Source organism: Solanum verrucosum, unplaced genomic scaffold (assembly GCF_900185275.1).
Source record: "Solanum verrucosum unplaced genomic scaffold, falcon-dt-bn FXZP01000790.1, whole genome shotgun sequence".
In the NCBI taxonomy this organism is placed as follows: Eukaryota; Viridiplantae; Streptophyta; class Magnoliopsida; order Solanales; family Solanaceae; genus Solanum; species Solanum verrucosum.
In genome coordinates, this window is record NW_026020307.1 from 13,010 (window position 1) to 31,443 (window position 18,434).

The 18,434-nt window shown below is 36.1% G+C and overlaps 1 protein-coding gene across 1 annotated transcript; it reads right to left on the reverse strand.

Annotated features, from left to right (window-relative positions):
- Positions 1-8,672: 8,672 nt before the first annotated feature.
- LOC125835037 (uncharacterized) lies at positions 8,673-9,883 on the reverse strand. Its single transcript, XM_049514173.1, has 2 exons — positions 9,559-9,883; positions 8,673-9,043 (listed from the first exon to the last, which is right to left on the reverse strand). The coding sequence occupies exons 1-2, from the start codon at positions 9,881-9,883 to the stop codon at positions 8,673-8,675; spliced, it is 696 nt and encodes a 231-aa protein (XP_049370130.1).
- Positions 9,884-18,434: the final 8,551 nt, after the last annotated feature.

Here is an 18,434-nt window from a genome sequence, read left to right on the forward strand (position 1 = left end):
TTAGAATATCGTAACGAATAAAAGAACAAAACTTTACTTCTTTTCGTAAATGTCCAAAAATGATTAGGTAAATATTCAAAATGGTCGAAAAATCAAGAAAAATACATAAACAATACAAAAAACGCCTCAATTTTTTTTGACTTGCACCAATGACTTTAGAATATTGTGCCAAATAAAAGAACAAAACTTTACTTCTTTTCGTAACTGTCCGAAAATGATTACGTAAATGCCCAAAAATGGTCGAAAAATGCATAAACAAGACAAAAAATGCCTCAAAGAAATTTTAATTTGCACCAATGACCTTAGAATATCGTGACGAATAAATGAACAAAACTTTACTATATTGTCCTAAATGTCCAAAAATGGCTGAATATTACGTAAATGCTCCATAATGCCCGAAAAATCAAGAAAAATACATAAATAGTACAAAATATGCCTCAAAAAAATATATTGACTTGCACCAATGACTTTAGAATATCGTGACGAATAAAAGAACAAAACTATACTTCTTTTCGTAACGTCCCGAAAATGATCGAATATTACGTAAATGCCCCAAAATGGCAGAAGAATCAAGAAAAACACATAAAGAATACAAAAAACACATGAAAAAAATTTCGAATTGCAGTAATGGCTTATATCATGACAAATAAAAAACAAAACTTTACTTCTTTTCGTAACTGCCCGAAAATGGCCGAATATTACGTAAATGGCCAAAATGACCGAAAAATCAAGAAAAACAAATAAACAATACAAAAAATGTCTCAAAAAAGAATATGGACTTGCACCAAACCTTAGAATATCGTGATGAATAAAAGAACAAAACTTTACTCCTTTCGTAACTGCCTGAAATGGCTGAATATTATGTAAATGCCCAAAAATGGCAGAAAAATCAAGAAAAACACATAAACAATACAAAAAACGCAAAAAAATTTTTTGACTTGCACCAATGACCTTAGAATATCCTGACGAATAAAAGAACAAAACATTACTTCTTTTCATAACTGCCCCAAAAATGACCGAATATTATGTAAATTTCCCAAAATGACCGAAAAATCAAGAAAAACAAATAAACAATACAAAAAATGACTCAAAAATATTTCAATTCGCACCAATGACCTTAGAATATCGAGACGAGTGAAAGAAAAAAACTTGACTTCTTTTCGTAACTGCCCGAAAATGGTTGAATATTATGTAAATTCCCCAAATTGGCCGAAAAATCAAGAAAAATACATAAACAAAACAAAAAATGCCTCAATTTTTTTTGACCTGCACCAATGACTTTAGAATATCATGAAAAATAACCGATCAAAACTTTACTTCTTTTCATAATTGCACGAATATAGCCAAATATTGGGTAAATTCCCCAAAATGGCCGAAAATCAAGAAAAATACATAAACAATACAAAAAATTCTCAATTTTTTTTCACTTGCACTGATGACCTTAGAAAATCATGACGAATAAAAGAAAAAAACATTACTTCTTTTTGTAACTATCCTAAAATGGAAAAATATCACGTAACTGCCCAAAAAATGACCAAAAAATCAAGAAAAACACATAAATTTTACAAAAACGCAACAAATTTTTTTTGACTTGCACCAATAACCTTAGAATATCGTGACGATTAAAAGAAAAAACTTTTCTTCTTTTTGTAATTGCCCTAAAATGGTCGAATATTACGTAAATGCCCCAAAATGACCGAAAAATCAACAAAAATACATAAACAACAGAAAAAAATGCCTCGAAATTTTTTTGACTTGCACAAATGAAACCTTAGAATATTGTGACGAATAAAAGAACAAAACTTTACATCTTTTTGTAACTGTTAGAAAATGATCGAATATTACGTAAATCCCCAAAATGGCTGAAAAATCAAGAAAAATACATAGACAATACAAAATACGCCTCAAAATAATTTCGACTTCCACCAATGACCCTAGAATTTTGTGACGAATAAAAAACCAAAACTCTACTCATCTTCGTAACTATCCGGAAATGGCCGAATGAAACGTAAATTCCCCAAAATGGCCGAAAAATCAAGAAAAATACATAAACAATACAAAAAATGCCTCAAAAAAATCTAACTTGCACCAATGACCATAGAATATAGTGACGAATAAAAGAACAAAACTCTACTTCTTTTCGTAACTGTTCGAAAATGGCCGAATATTACGTAAATGCCCCAAAATGGTCATAAAATCATTAAAAAGCATAAAAAAAAACGCCTCAATTTTTTTTGACTTGCCACAAAGACCTTAGAATATCGTGATGAATAAAAGTACAAAACTTTACTTCTTTATGTAACTGTCCGAAAATTACCGAATATTACGTAAATACCCAAAATGACAGAAAAATCAAGAAAAATACATAACCAATACAAGAGACGCCTCAAATTTTTTTTGACTTGCACCAATGACCATAGAATATCGTGACGAATAAAAAACCAAAACTTTTCTTCTTTTCGTAACTGTCCAAAAATGGCCGAATATTACATAAATACCTCAAAATGGTCGAAAAATCAAGAAAAATACATATACAATACAAAAAATGCATCAATTTTTTTTACTTTCACCAATGACCTAAGAATATCGTGACGAATAGAAGAACATAACTTTACTTATTTTTGTAACTCTCTGAAAATAGCCGAATATTACATAAATGCCCCAAAATGGACGAAAAATCAAGAAAAATACACAAACGCCTAAAAATAATTTCCACTTGCACCAATGACCTTAAAATATCATGACAAATAAAAGAAAAAAACTTTACTTCTTTTTGTAACTGTCCGAATATGGACGAATATTACGTAAATGCCCCAAAATGGCCAAAAAATCAAGAAATACATAAACAATACAAAACACGCGTCAAAAAAATTTTCAACCAATGACCTTTGAATATCATGACGAATAAAAGAACAAAACTTTACTTCTTTTCGTTATTTCTGAAAATGGCCGAATATTAAGTAAATGCCCCAAAATGGTCGAAAAATCAAGAAAAATATATAAACAATATAAAAAATGTCTCTAAAATATTTCGACTTGAACTAATGACCTTAGAATATCGCAATGAATAAAATAACAAAACTTTACTTTTTTTCGTAACTGGCGCCGAAAATGGCCGAACGTAAGCCCCAAATTGGCCGAAAAATCAAGAGAAATACTTAAACAATACAAAAAATGCCTCAAAAAATTTCGAGTTGCACTAATGACCTTAGAAGATCGTGATAAATAAAAGAATAAAACTTTACTTCTTTGCGTAACTGTTCGTAGATGGCCGAATATTACGTAAATTCCCCAAAATGGCCGAAAAATCAAGAAAAATACATAAACAATACAAAAAACCCCTCAATTTTTTTTTGACTTGCACTAATGACTTTAGAATATCGTTACGAATAAAAGAACAAACTTTACTTTTTTTTTCGTAACTGGCCGAAAATGGCCGATTGTAAATGCCCCAAATTGGCCGAAAAATCAAGAAAAATACATGAACAATACAAAAAATACCCCAAAAAATTTCGAGTTGCACCAATGACATTAGAATATCGTAATGAATAAAAGAACAAAACTTACTTCTTTGCGTAACTATCCGGAAATGGCCAAATATTATGTAAATTCCCCAAAATGGTCAAAAAACTGAGAAAAATACATAAAAAATACAAAAACCGTCTCAAAAAGAATTTTGAGTTGCACCAATGACCTTAGAATATCGTGAAGAATAAAAGAATAAAACTTTACTTCGTTTCTTAACTGTCCAAAAATGACCGAATATTACGTAAATCCCCAAAATGGTCGAAAAATCAAGAAAAATACATAAACAATACAAAAAATGCCTCAAAAAAATTTCTACTTGCACCAATGAACTTAGAATATCATGAGGAATAAAAGAACAAAACTTTACTTCTTTTTGTAACTCACCGAAAATGGCCTAACGTAAATACCTCAAAATTAAAAAATACATTAATAATACTAAAAATGCCTCAAAAAAATTCTGACTTGCACCAATGACCTTAAAATATCGTGATGAATAAAAGAACAAAACTTTACTTCTTTTCGTAACTGCCCGAAAATGGCCGAATATTACGTAAATGCCAAATATGGCCGTAAAAAACATAAAAAATGCTTAAATTTTTTTCGACTTGCACTAATGATATTAGAATATCGTGACGAATAAAAGAACAAAACTGTACTTCTTTTCGTAACTGTCCGAAAATGGTTGAATATTATGTAAATTCCCCAAAATGGCTGAAAAATCAAGAAAAGTACATAAACCATATTAAAAACGCCTCAAAAATTTTTCTACTTGCACCATTGACCGTAGAATATTGTGACGAATAAAAATTTCTACGGTTCGTCGATGGATGGCGTAGATGGAGCATCAGGGAAGTTTGACCAAGCAGTGGTAGAGTCAGGAATTCTATCAAGGGGGTTAAAAAAAAATTAAACACGCTAATATTATCCATAAATAAACGGGTCGGGTCATATATAAACGGATTGATTAACAAATGGGTTGACAAAAAAAATCCTTAGTTCAAATAATTTCTTACAATTACAACTTATCCTAAGAAACAAATTTAAAGTACATATCTATAAAATGATAATAAAGTAACTCATTCAAAAAGTTCTACAAGTTTTTCAATTCCTTTAGAATTCTCTTCGGCTCCTGAAAGTGCAAATGGAGAGCAAGCACAAATTTAACATTAGAAACACTAACAAAAAACACAAATCAAAGTGAAAATACTATTTCTTCACAAAAATTCTTTTTGGCATAAAATGACTTCATTACATTACAAAACTACACAACCTTGAAGGGAGGTTAAGAAACCAAACATGTGGATAAACCTATCAAAACATAGTTTTACATTTGAAAATACAACTACATACATTTTTACAATTGTATTCTACGAGGTTTCATATCTTGAAATGTCTTAATAATAACATCATTAGAAATCTTATCAAATACAACTTTTTCTAAATAAGGCACCAAACAACCATTAAAAAAATCATCACTCATTTGACTCCGCAAGTCATTCTTGATAAACTTCATTGCCGAAAAAGCTCTTTCAACGAAGGCAGTGTCAACTGGTAAAAGTAGAGCAAGTTTATAACGACCCGAGAGCACCCCCTAGCTGTTACATGCGTATTCGACCTCTCGGAGGTCTTATACAAGCCTTAGCATTCATTCATTGCATAAATCATAAAAATCACTAAGAATTTAAAACATAAGACTTCAAGAGTCATCAACATTTGAAAACATCAATACGCAAGCGGAACTACTAAATCTCCTTAGCCAATCTTAGACAAGAACTTAAAACGTACTAAGGGACACAACCCTTTACAAATGAAATGAAACTTAAGTGTCTATTACAATGACTAAGAAACATCTAAACATAGTCCTCCAATCTTGAGGACATACCAAAGACTTGGAAGAGTGAAGCAATCCAAGCAACTCCAAAGCACAATCTCCTCCTAGTTACCACAACCTACACTTGTAGTAAAATAGAAGAAAAAGGTTAGTACAACACACGTACTAAGTATGAGGATATGCAAAACATGCTAAAAAGGACATTTGTGAGGAAATTATGCTTTCATGTCATTTTGATAAAGGCTCATGAACATCAACATAATAGGCACCTTACAAGTCACAACCAACAATACAAAGTCATATGCTTCACAATACCTCATAAACATACATAAACCATTTACCTTTACCTTCTTGCCTTGGACCTCCACCTTAAGTAACCCTTAAGCAATACCTTTGTGCAATGCATGGGCAACGTCCCATACCATCACACACACTAAGGCACCCCCTTATGGTCACACAAAGTGCACTTACCATGCATACCTCAACCTCCACCAATTAATCACATAAGACATATAAGCACATAAGCCAACAAGTCACTTCATAAAGCTAGAACACTCATAAAATGTCATCCCAAGACTCACCTAAGTAAGACATGGTGAGGCAGCCCATACTACCTCTCCCCATACCACACCCAAGTGATCCTTAAGGCTACACAAGACAAGCTCCATTCACATCTCAACATAAATCGTTCATTCAACTTAGCGCATGTAGACAACTTCATTCACTAATGACATAAGATCATCACATACATTCAATTCAACATAAGCACTTACATTCAATTCATTATGACTCACTTTCACATTAGCATGCTCAACGACCAACACTTTCATTAATTAGCCCAATAAGACTCATTCATTCATTATCATTACTAAGACACTCTAAGATCTCCCTTAAATGTCTACTTGTGCAATGTCTAGGTGATGTACCATTCCACCACCTATTCTAAGTAGTACACGCTTAAGAGACCCTAGTTCATTCATTCATTAATGTGAGGGAAAAGTCTTAATCGACATAGACCATGGAGCTTGACATGGAATCCCAGTAGTACCCTTACCGGATGAGGGATCCCCACTTGCCTAAGGTAGGGTCATTCTTTTAGCCTTTACGTGGTAGAGACCACTAGCTAGTCCTATGTGGGCACATAGTTAAGGGATATAAAGATTGCTTCTAAGTACCCACATCTCAACTAACAAAGGGGCACCCATCTTAAGGGTTGCTACTAAATACTCACATCTCAACTAACGAAGGAGTATCCACCCATCTTCATATCCTCTCGGTGCTAGACATTACTCCCCCATGGAGTTTGGACATTCATTTCATTCATTCATTTAGGGATAAAGATTGCTACTAAGTACCCTCATCTCAGCTCACGAAGGAGTACCCATCCTAGCCCAACATTCATTCATTAAGGGATAAGGATTGCTACTAAGTACTCTCATCTCAATTCACGAAGGAGTACCCATCATAGCCCAACATTCATTCATTTAGAAAGCTCTTGGATTCAAAGATGAGAGAACCTTTCATCTAGGAACCTCATTCATTTAAATGAGTACTTTATGAGACTATCCTTACAATAGACCCAACTTTCATTCATTAGCATTAACTCCCATTCTTTTCATTCATTCACACATTCTTTCATTCATTCTTCACTAGGTGTGAGAGTAGGTAAACCTAGTCTATCCTAACCTTACCTTCATTATAAGTCATTCAAAGAAGACAACAACCAAACATAACACATAAAGTCTCTACACAAGGTCACCTTTCATGCTCTTAGACCATACACAAATTCACATCATATCACATTACCTTCATATAACCAACATTACTCAAAACAACAATCATCCAACTTTGCCTACAAGGTCATGATCACAACATGCTTATAAAGTAAACACCTCCCCACTTTCAAAGGGATCAAACCTCACAATTCTAACATCTACAACATATATACATATATATAAAATACTATAATCAATAATCTATTCACAACTTCATCATCATCATAAACCTTAGGTCACAATTGCCTATTCAAGGCCATCATCCAATATAACACAAGTGACCATCAATTCCTCATAATTCAATATAGAACAATACATAACTCAATAGCCCATAACAATCTACACATTAATATTACATTATTAGCTCATAATCAATAGACCCACTTTAGACCCAAAATTAGGATTTCAAGATATGCAAGGGTTCATGGAGTTTTTGATCTTAAAACCATCAATATTAACATAAACCATCATTTGAAATACTTTCATGCAAGAACCCAAGCTTAGAATTGAAATTGGGGTTTTTAGTGTTTTTGAAAAACATTGAAATCACTTTGATTGAAAGGAGAATCAAAGATAAAATCCCCATACCTTTATGATTAATTTCCTAGGAATTTGAAGGAGAAATCAATAGGAACCCATCCCCTAGCTTGAAGCTTCATCAATGTCTTCCATGGAGTTCGAGAGAGAGAATTTATTTGAGAGGGAAGGTTCAATTTGGATAATGAGGTCTAATTCTAGGTTTTGGGGTTTTAACCACTTAAAATACCCTAAAATAGGTAGAATAACTGTTTATAATAATTCCCCAAAGTACCCAAACTACCCCTCACTTAGTTGGACCTTTTAAACAAGTCAAACTTGACTTTTATTTTCGTAGATTTCATCGGGAAACAAGTCCGTGATGTGGAGGTGTTCCCACAAGTTTCTGGAAATTAAATTTCGAGGCAGAGGAGTCTGTGACACGTTCGCGATGCAGACATGCTCCCTCCATGAGCAACTTCAAGCTGCCTTGGTAGCTTGCTTGGCCAAAGGTTGGGGTCCTCCTCGGGGACCCTTAGGGTGGTCCCGGGGAGTCGTACTCGAACGTTTTGATCCTAAAAACATTTATTAAGACACTAGGGTCACCTCTACTGATTTTAGACTCCAAACAACACATAAAAACATGAACAACATATTAGAACACACCAACACGTAAAAGACTAGTTTCCGAACGTCTTGGTCGTCCCTTGATGTTTGACTTCCAAACTCTTTAAAACTGACTAAAAAGGCTATTCTTAATTATTTTAACAAGTTATTAATGCATAAAACCCATGTGAGGCTCTACTTTATCCTACTTCATTTTCAAGGGTGTTACAAAGTTTCACTAAGCGAAATGCAAGAGCATAATTTGAATGTTTCTTTGTCTAAACTAATCTTTTGGAAAGATCACAAAGCCCATGTAGATCAGAGAACCTTTCATAAACATCACGAACTTCAACAATGTAACTTGCAAGTTGATTCTCAAGAATACTCATATTGGATTCATCAAAGTCATGTGGATGTTATTCAGCCATTCTCATTACTTTTCTTATGTCAAAAGTTGAAAATGAGTTAATTAGATTCAAGCAAGCAATTCCATGGAGCAAATCGGCAGTCACCTCATCAAAACGATCATTAAGTTCTTGAAGTTGCCAATCAATGATATTGCAAAACACTTCAACACGATAATGATGTAAGATTGTATAGTTAGCAAGTTTCCGCCGTGATCTTAAAGAGCTAACATATGACTCCTCATAGTTAGGTATCAAAACATCATGTTTGATACAAAATGTAGATACCTTGGCAATAAGAGAATCCCATTCATCATCTCTTAAGACTTGCAACCTTCTCTTTGCTACTTCAACAAGTAGCATGACATTTGCAATATCTTGCTCTTTTTTTGTAAGCGTTTATTAAGTTCATTTGTGATAAGACATCTCTCATCAAATGCAACATAAACGGAATCTCAAATGTTTGACAAGCTTCAAGATGTCCCATTGCCTTGGCTCTTTCATCCATACTCCTTGTATCAAGAGCAAGTGATTCAAGAACCTCAAGAATAGAGCCAAACATAATAATAAAATTGTTAAAGGATTTATAATGAGATCCTCAACGAGTATCAGAAGCTCTTGAAATACCAAGTTGTTGATTCAAGCCCCTACCGGTTGTAAGTTCACCCTAATGCCACTTGAATTGTTGATTTTTGAGAATCTCGTAAATTATCCATACGCTTAAAAGAAGATCCCAATACATTAAAAATATTTGAGATCAATACTACAAGTTTTCCCACTTCAACACACTTTTTAGAGACCCTAACAAGAGTTAGTTGAAGTTGATGAGCAAAACAATGGATTGAATGAACCGATTTACTTTCTCATCTAATCAACATTTTAAGGCCATTGATCTCACCTTGCATATTACTTTCCCCATCGTAACATTGTCCACGCACACTTGATGGACTCAAAGAATGATGAGCAAGTAAATTAAAAATTGCCTCCTTTAAAGATGAAGCACTAGTATCTTCAACATGAACAATGCCAATTAGTCGCTCTGTTACAAATCCCATTCTATCAATATATAGAAATATGATAGCCATTTTCTCCTTGCGTGACACATCAAAGGATTCATTAACTAGTAAAGCAAAGTAGTCACCATTTAATTCCTCAAGAATAGCTTTAACGGTATCTATCTTACATGCACTCACAATTTCTTTTTGAATCATTGGAGAAGTCATTTGATCATTTAAAGAAGCATGTTACAAAACATAATCACAATTTTTATCACATTTTTTGCATACCATGAGAGAATTTCAAGAAAGTTACCCCTACTAAGTGATGATTTAGATTCATCATGACCTCGAAATGCAAATCCCCAACTTATGAGAAGTCTTACTACATCAACCGACGCACTTAAGCGCATATAATATCCATGCTTGAGTTGATTAGATTGCCTCTCAAATGCAAATTGAATAGACCGTTGTTGTCGTAGTAAATCTTGACATTTCTTTTTTGACTGATTATGTATGCTATTCGGTAGAACAATATGTTTGTCAAGACCACCCTTTTTGTTCCAACTCTTAAATTCTATAGTTGAAAATGTCTCCCCTCCTCCTTGATTAGTGTTATGATCTTTAAAAAGATAGCAATACAAACAATAGACTGCATCTTAACTAACACTATACTCCAACCAATCATGATATATATCATCAAATCATTCATGATTAAAATGATGCATTGATCCAGAAATATATGTTTGAGGATACTCTTGCACAGTCAAACGAGGTTGACAAGGATCATTCAAAAGGTATGCTCTTCTAATAACATCACGGTGGTTTGGATAATAGTTCAATATTGATGTTCTTTCACCAGGATCAAACTTTAAAGAACTCAAATCAAAATCTTGAGAAGAATCTAATGACACTTCTAAATGATTAGTATTTTCTTTTTTATTAGATTAACTATGACTTTGAGAGGCTAAAGTTGATTTCGGTACTTGTGTAAAATACTTCTTCGCTGAATATTGAGACTAAATCATAAAATAAAAATTTAGTCAGAACTTACAAAAATTAATATGCAATAAGGACCAAAATTTTTTTATAGACAATGAACAAAAGTTTGAATCTCATAAATAAAAGTTAATATCCACTGAACAAATGTTGATGTCCATAATAAACATATAAAATCAACAAATAAGCCCAAACAAATAAAATTATAAATTTCATAATCAGTGAATAGAATTGAAATTGTCATATGAAAAATAAAAAATTGTTAAGAGAAGTAAATATCCGAGTTCAATCAGCTAAATAAAATAGCATATCAACAAATACCAGAATCAAGCATAGAATTCTAAAAAAAAATAAAAAAAATAGAAAACTTACAGAGGTTGCCATCACAAATGGAGCCTGAAAGAGAGAATGAAATTAATCCACGAAGGACCACCACTCCTCCACCAACGGCCAGCGGCAGCAAGCAGCAACAACAACAGGTGGCAACAACGTCAGGACTGCAGCAGCAGCCAGCGAGAAGCAACAAAATGTGAAGTTGAACGAGAAAGACTAGGAAAAATATAATATTGCAATCCCTAGAAAAGAGGGATTTTTTTATTTGTTGACTTTTCAATTAGAGATTTAAAATATAATTTTTTAAATTAGTTATGACTTTAAAAACAAGGTCGTTTGGTCTATATATATTTAATAAAAAAACACTAAAAATTGAAGCCTGAAGCCTGCAAAATCGCTAAAAATTACAAAAAAAAAATGTTGTTGCCTGGAATCGATCCAGCGACCAAAAGCTCACTTAAGCGAAATCTTGAACCCCATCAACCGTTGGGCTACTCCTTTGATATATATTCAGGTGGTTCAATTTTAAATATATACACGTACATAAAAAAATCGATCTTATATATATAGTGTAATTTTTTTACCGAGGGGGTTCAGATGAACCCCCTCTGACCAAGTGTGGAACTACAGATGCCAGTGACACGATCGTAGGTTGACCCATGGGCCGTCCTGCACATCCGTCGAATGATTCAGAGAAGTTGAAGTTCAAGTGCCTGATGAAATTCCTAAGTGTGGAGCCAAAGAAGAGGACCCACGGACCGTAGGTCAACCTACAGTCCATTATGCACGTCCGTCGATTGTATCTGAGAGTGAAGGTTCCAGCCTCTACAGGAAAAAGTCTAAGTGTTGACCAACGGAGGGGACCTACGGACCGTGGGTCGACCCATGGTCCATAGGTCGAAGTCGTCGATCAAAGCCGCGTCCAGAAAGTTTATTTCCTTATTTTGTCTCCTTTTTGTTTAGGACATGTTTTTCTATAAATAGGGTATGCAAACCTCGTTTTTGGGGGTTAGACATTATTGTTTACTTTTAGTTTTTGATATTTTCTTGGGAATTAACTTGCAAACTTTAACAATTTGATTTTCGGATTTCGGTTTATAAGATTCTTATTTTGCAATTCAATTTGAGATTATAGGTTTCTTATAATCAATACGTAAGTTCATGAATTCTTCTTCTAAAAACATGAATTGTGTTCTTTCAAACATGAGTAACTAAATCCACAACTAGGGATGTGGAACCATGAGTGATTACCAATGTATGAATAATAATTGAGTAATTTGTGAATAGTGTTGATGCATGAATTGGTAATTCTTTCGCTTAGAAGTCTTTTTAACGGTGGCCAACGTTAGAATTCGCCTTGTTGCTACTTGCCGGACTAAGGAGGTAGTTAATAAAAAAAGAATTATCAACAGAGATTTGGTGTGATACTATCTAATAGTCTAATGTCAATTGGTACGAGGGTGAAAACTAAACCATACATTGATGTGATGTCTAATTTGAGGTAAATGTAAGGATTAATAAATTATACACACGTAGCTGGACCAAGGTGCGGAGTGAAATTCCCTATTTGGAGGACCAATCACTTAGAGATACATATCTTACCATCTTTGCATGTAAAACATTAGGAACATATTACTATTATTAGGATTACTGCGTTACGAGCCTATGGGGAACACATACACCCTAGTTTCTCTCTCTCATTGATAACAACAAAGTTTGAATTTTGCTCACTTGTTACTTAAACAACAATCAATCATTTGTTTCACAAAACCTCCCGTTTACTTACTTGTCTCAGAAATAAGTTGACTAAACGAATATAATAGTGAGTTAAGTTTAAGTATAAACCATATTCCTCGTGGGATAGACCCCAACCTACACGTTGGGTTCTTTATTTGACAATGATCGCTTATATTTCTTTAGGGAGGTGTAATTTGAGCATATCAAATTTTGGAGCCGCTGCCGGGGAATAAGGCTCTTAGATTATGTTTAACTATATTATTGAACTTTAGTCAATTATTTCCTAATCTTACATTTACTTTTGTTTTTGTTTTCTACAGGTTTCTACTCTAGTGTATGCCAAGTACACGGAGTTGAGGTGAACCATTGACCCCATACGATCCAGAGTTGAGCAAAACTTTGAGTAAGATGAATAATCAAGGGGTCCAAGTCAATCTAATTGGAGGGAATCTAGGTGCTGGAGTTGAGGTGCAGCCTTCTGGGGTTGTTAATGTGTACGGCCAGAACCAAGGCTGCAAGATAACTACAGGGTCGAGTTCAATACTACTGAATCAGAAGGACCCATTGTTCTCCCTCCACTACCTCCGGAGCATACATTTATGGTGACGAGCAGTCTGATGCAGATGCTTATTGCGAGGGGGTTGTTTTCTGGTATGGCTTCGAAAGATCCACATGGGCATATGGACAACTTGAGAAGTGTCTGTAAGAGTTGTGTAGCACGACCGGAGTTGGATATGAACGTCATAGGATTGAGAGTCTTCCCTCTATCATTGAACGGAGATGCTGCGATCTGGTTTTCTGAGCTTCCATACAACTCAATTCATACATGGGACCAATTGCACGAGGTGTTCATGGCCAAGTACTTCCCATTGTCTAAGAAGCTGAACCACAAAGACAAACTTAACAACTTCATGGCACTACCTGGAGAGTTTGTGAGTAGTTCGTGGGATAGGTTCACTGCATTCATAAGAAGTGTTCTGAATCACTGCATCGATGATGAGTAACTGAAGGAGTACTTCTACAGAGGTCAGGATGACAATGGTGAGGCTGTGCTTGATACTATCACTGGAGGATCATATGGTGAGTGCACTTTTTAAGAGATCGCTGAGAAACTGGAGAAGATTTCCCGAAACAATAAAGAATGGAGCACTCGAAAGTCAGACACTGGAGAAAGCACATTTGCAGTTCAAGCTGCACCTAGTCAATCTACCGATGACATTCGTAAGGAGATGGCTCAGATAAGGATAGAACTTGGGTTGGTATTTAAGCATGTAAGCAGAGGTCCAGAAAAGGTAAATGCGGTAAATTACTTGACTAGGACTCTACCACCACCGATTGAGGAATGCTACTATGAGGAGGATGCTTACTTGGTGAATGATCAGATGGGGGGTTTCCGAGCCAACGCCCAAGGTTCCAACTTAGATAATTGGAGCCAAGGGCAAGGAAACCAAGTTCGGAACTATGGCAGCTACAACCGAGAAGGTAACTATGTCCGGCATGGGAACTATAATTGCGACAATAACTACAATCAGAACTACAATTATGACAACTACAATCGAAACAACTATGGCAACAAAAATGATAGGGTTGGGCCTTATGTTCCTCTTGCAAATCAGGAATCTGGCAATAGGGAAGCTGGGGGTAGCATGTTAGGTATTGAGGATATGATGCAGAAAATGATAAAAAGGTTTGATATGACTGATGAGAATGTGAAGGAGATGCGAAATGACTTGTCTAGAATTGGTCAAAAAGTTGATGCCCATGCAGTGTCGATCAAGTAACTTGAGCAGCAAATGAATCAGTTGTCCACTACAATAAACCCACATCAACCTGGCACACATCCTAGCAACACCATCCAGAATTTGAAGAATGATGGGCATAGTATGGCAGTCACTACTCGAGGGGGTAAACAAACCATTGATCCATCTATGCCGTCTGAGGTTGAAATTGTGGTTGAAAAAGATGATGATGAGATTGAGGTTACTGGAGAGTCCAAGAATGTTACAGATAAGTATGCAGAGATAATCCAAAAAGTTGTTCCCATGCCTAGACCTCCACCTCCATTCCTACAGAGGTTGGTAAAGAAGAATGAAGAAGGAAAATACTGCGGGTTTATTACTATGTTGAAACAGCTCTCCATCAATGTTCCGTTGATAGAAGCTTTGGAGCAAATGCCTGGGTATGCAAAATTTATGAAAGATTTGGTGACTAAGAAGAGGGCCGTCAGTTTTTAAGATGATGATAGGTTGCAACATTGCAATGCTATTGCTACTAGGTCACTTGTGCAGAAGAAAAAGGATCCTGGTGCTTTCACTATTCCTTGTACCATCGGGTTGTTGCATTTTGCGAAGGCGTTGTGTGATTTGGGTGCTAGTAATAATGTGATGCCATTGTCTCTTTACAAGAAGTTGGGTTTAGGGGCTCCAAAACCTATTGTGATGCGATTACTCATGACTGATAGAGCTATGAAGAAGCCCATTGGTGTTCTCCAAGATGTACTTGTGAAAGTGGAGTCATTTATTTTTTTGTCGAATTTTGTGATACTTGATTGTGAGGTCGATTTTGAGGTTCCAGTCACCTTAGAGAGACCATTCCTTGCTACTGGGCGCACCTTGGTGGATATGGAGAGAGGAAAGATGAAGTTCCTATTAAATAGTGAAGAGGTAACTTTTAATATCTGTAGGTCCATGAAGCAGGAAAGCGATGTCAAGTCAGTGTCAGTGGTGAATCATATTGAGGAGCGAGGTTCTGATGTGTCTATTGAAGAGAGGTTGGGTGTTGATGCACTTGTAGCGGTAATGATGAATTTTGAGGGTGATGGTATTAAAGACTATGATGAGTTAGTTTCGACACTTGATAAGTTCAAATTGAAGTTAGATATGAAGAATGATGACTCTCCACCCGCAAACCCGTCTGTTGATGAGGCTCCAAAATTGGAGCTCAAGGCTCTACTATCGCATTTGAGGTATGTATTCTTGGGGAGAGATGGTAGTTTACCGGTTATTATTGCGGCAGATTTGAATGAGGTACAAGTTGAGGCATTGAATTCTGTGTCGAAAAGGTTCAAGAGGGCTATTGGATGGACTATTGCGGACAATACTGGGATTCCTCCTGGTATTTGGTCTCATAAAATCCAACTCATGCCGGATCACAAGCCTAGTATTGAGCACCAAAGGAGACTAAATTCTCTTATGCAAGAGGTAGTGAAAAAGGAAATCATCAAGTGGTTGGATGCTGGATTCATTTATCCCATTGCAGATAGTAGTTGGGTTTGTCTTGTTCAGTGTGTACCCAAGAAAGGTGGGATTACTAAGGTTCCTAATGCGAAAAATGAGCTTGTTCTGATGCAGCCAGTGAATGGATGGAGAGTATGCATGGACTACCATAAATTGAATGCTTGGACAGAAAAAAACCACTTCCCTATGCCGTTCATAGATTAGATGCTGGATTGCCTTGTTGGTAAGGGTTGGTATTGCTCTCTTGATGGTTATTCGAGCTACAATAAGATCTCCATTGCTCCGGAAGACCATCTTCACTTGCCATTATGGGACTTTCACCTTCAAACAGATGCCTTTTGGGTTGCGTAATGCTCTAGCAACCTTCCAGCATTGCATGATGTCGATATTTTCAGATATGGTGGAGGACACTTTTGAGGTATTTATGGATGATTTCTCTGTGGTAGGTGACTCGTTTGATGGTTGTCTGATGCATTTGGCCGATGTACTGAAACAGTGTGAAGAGTGCAATCTTGTGCTCAATTGGGAAAAGTGCCACTTCATGGTGAAAGAGGGGGATAGTTCTGGGTCATCAGATTCCTGAGAAGGGTATTGAGGTTGATAGAGCTAAATTCGAGGTAATAGAAAAGCTTCCACCACCTATCTCTGTTAAAGGTGTTAGAAGTTTTCTTTGGCATACATGCTTTTATAGGAGGTTTATCAAGGATTTCTCCAAAATTGCACACCCATTGTGCAAATTGCTCGAAAAGGAGGATAAGTTTGATTTTGATGATGCTTGTCTGAGAGCATTTGGAGAGTTGAAAGCAAAGCTAGTTTCGGCACTTATTATTATTTCACCGGATTGGGGACAACCGTTTGAAGTGATGTGCGATGCAAGTGGAGTGGCGCCTTGTGTGGTATTGGGACAAAGGGGAGAGAAGACTCCTCATCCTATTTACTATGCCAGCAAAGCTCTAAATGTGGCTCAAAAGAACTATACAGTGACTGAGCAGGAACTTCTTGCTGTGTTTTTCGCATTCGGGAAATTTCGATCCTACTTGCTTGGTACTAAGGTCATAGTGCATACTGACCATTCTGCATTGAGGTATCTGATGGCTAAAAAATATGCAAAGCCGAGTTTAATTAGATGGGTGTTGTTGCTACAAGAGTTCAATTTTGAGGTGAAAGATAGAAAGGGGACAAAAAATCAAGTTGTCGATCATTTGTTTAGATTAGAGGAGGAAGCTATGCTCAAGCTAGGAGATGAGGCTGAAATTAATGATGCTTTTCTAGACAAACATGCATTGGCTGCTTCTCATGATCTTATTCCTTGGTTCGCAGACTTTGCTAACTACTTGGCAAGTGATCTGGTTCCATCGGATTTGTCTTTTCACCAAAGGAAAAAGTTTATGCATGATGTGAAGAAGTTTTTTTTTGGGATGAGGCTTACTTGTTCCGTATTTGTGCTGATGGGATTATTTGTCACTGTGTGCCTCAGGTTGAGATGATGAGTATACTAGAGTCGTGTCATTCATCGTCTGTTGGTGGGCATCATAGTGGTATTCAGACTACTCATAAAATTTTGCAGTGCAGGTATTACTGGCCTACCATACACCAAGATGCTCATGATTTCGCCAAGTCTTGTGATCATTGCCAAAGGGAAGGAGGAATATCAAAGAGGCAAGAGCTACCTATGAATCCGATATTGGTGATTGAGTTGTTTGAAGTATGGGGACTTGATTTTATGGGTCCATTTGTGAGTTAACATGGGATGAAGTATATTCTTATTGCGGTTGACTATGTGTCGAAATGGGTGAAAGCAATTGCGCTTTCAAACAATGAAGGGAAAAGTGTCACCGCATTCTTGAAAAAGAGTATCTTTTCCAGAGTTGGTACACCTAGGGCGATTATCAGCGATGGAGGTTCCCACTTTTGTAATAAGTTGTTCAAGGCGTTGCTAGAGAAATATGGAGTCCGTCACAATGTAGCTACTCCTTACCATCCGCAGTGTAGTGGGCAAGTTGAAATGTCAAATAGAGAGAAAAAGCAAATCCTTGTAAAGACTGTGAATGCAAATAGAACTGATTGGTCAAGGAGGCTTGATGAGGCTCTATGGGCTTATCGCACCGCATTCAAGACTAACATAGGTATGTCCCCCTACCAACTTGTATATGGGAAGTCGTGCCATTTTCCGGTAGATCTAGAGCATAAGGCTATGCGGGTGCTAAAGAAGTTGAATTTGGATTGGGGCGCCGCATCGAGTCAAAGAGTGAATGACATGAATAAGCTTGACGAGTTTCGCCTAAAAGCTTATGAAAGTTCAGCCTTGTACAAGGAGAATATGAAGAAGTATGATGATCAAAAGATTGAAAAGCGTGAATTTGATGTGGGTGATTTGGTGCTTCTATTCAACTCAAGGTTGCGTTTGTTTCCTGGCAAGCTCAAGTCCAAGTGGACCGGGCCATTCAAAATCACCCAAGTGTTTCCACATGGAG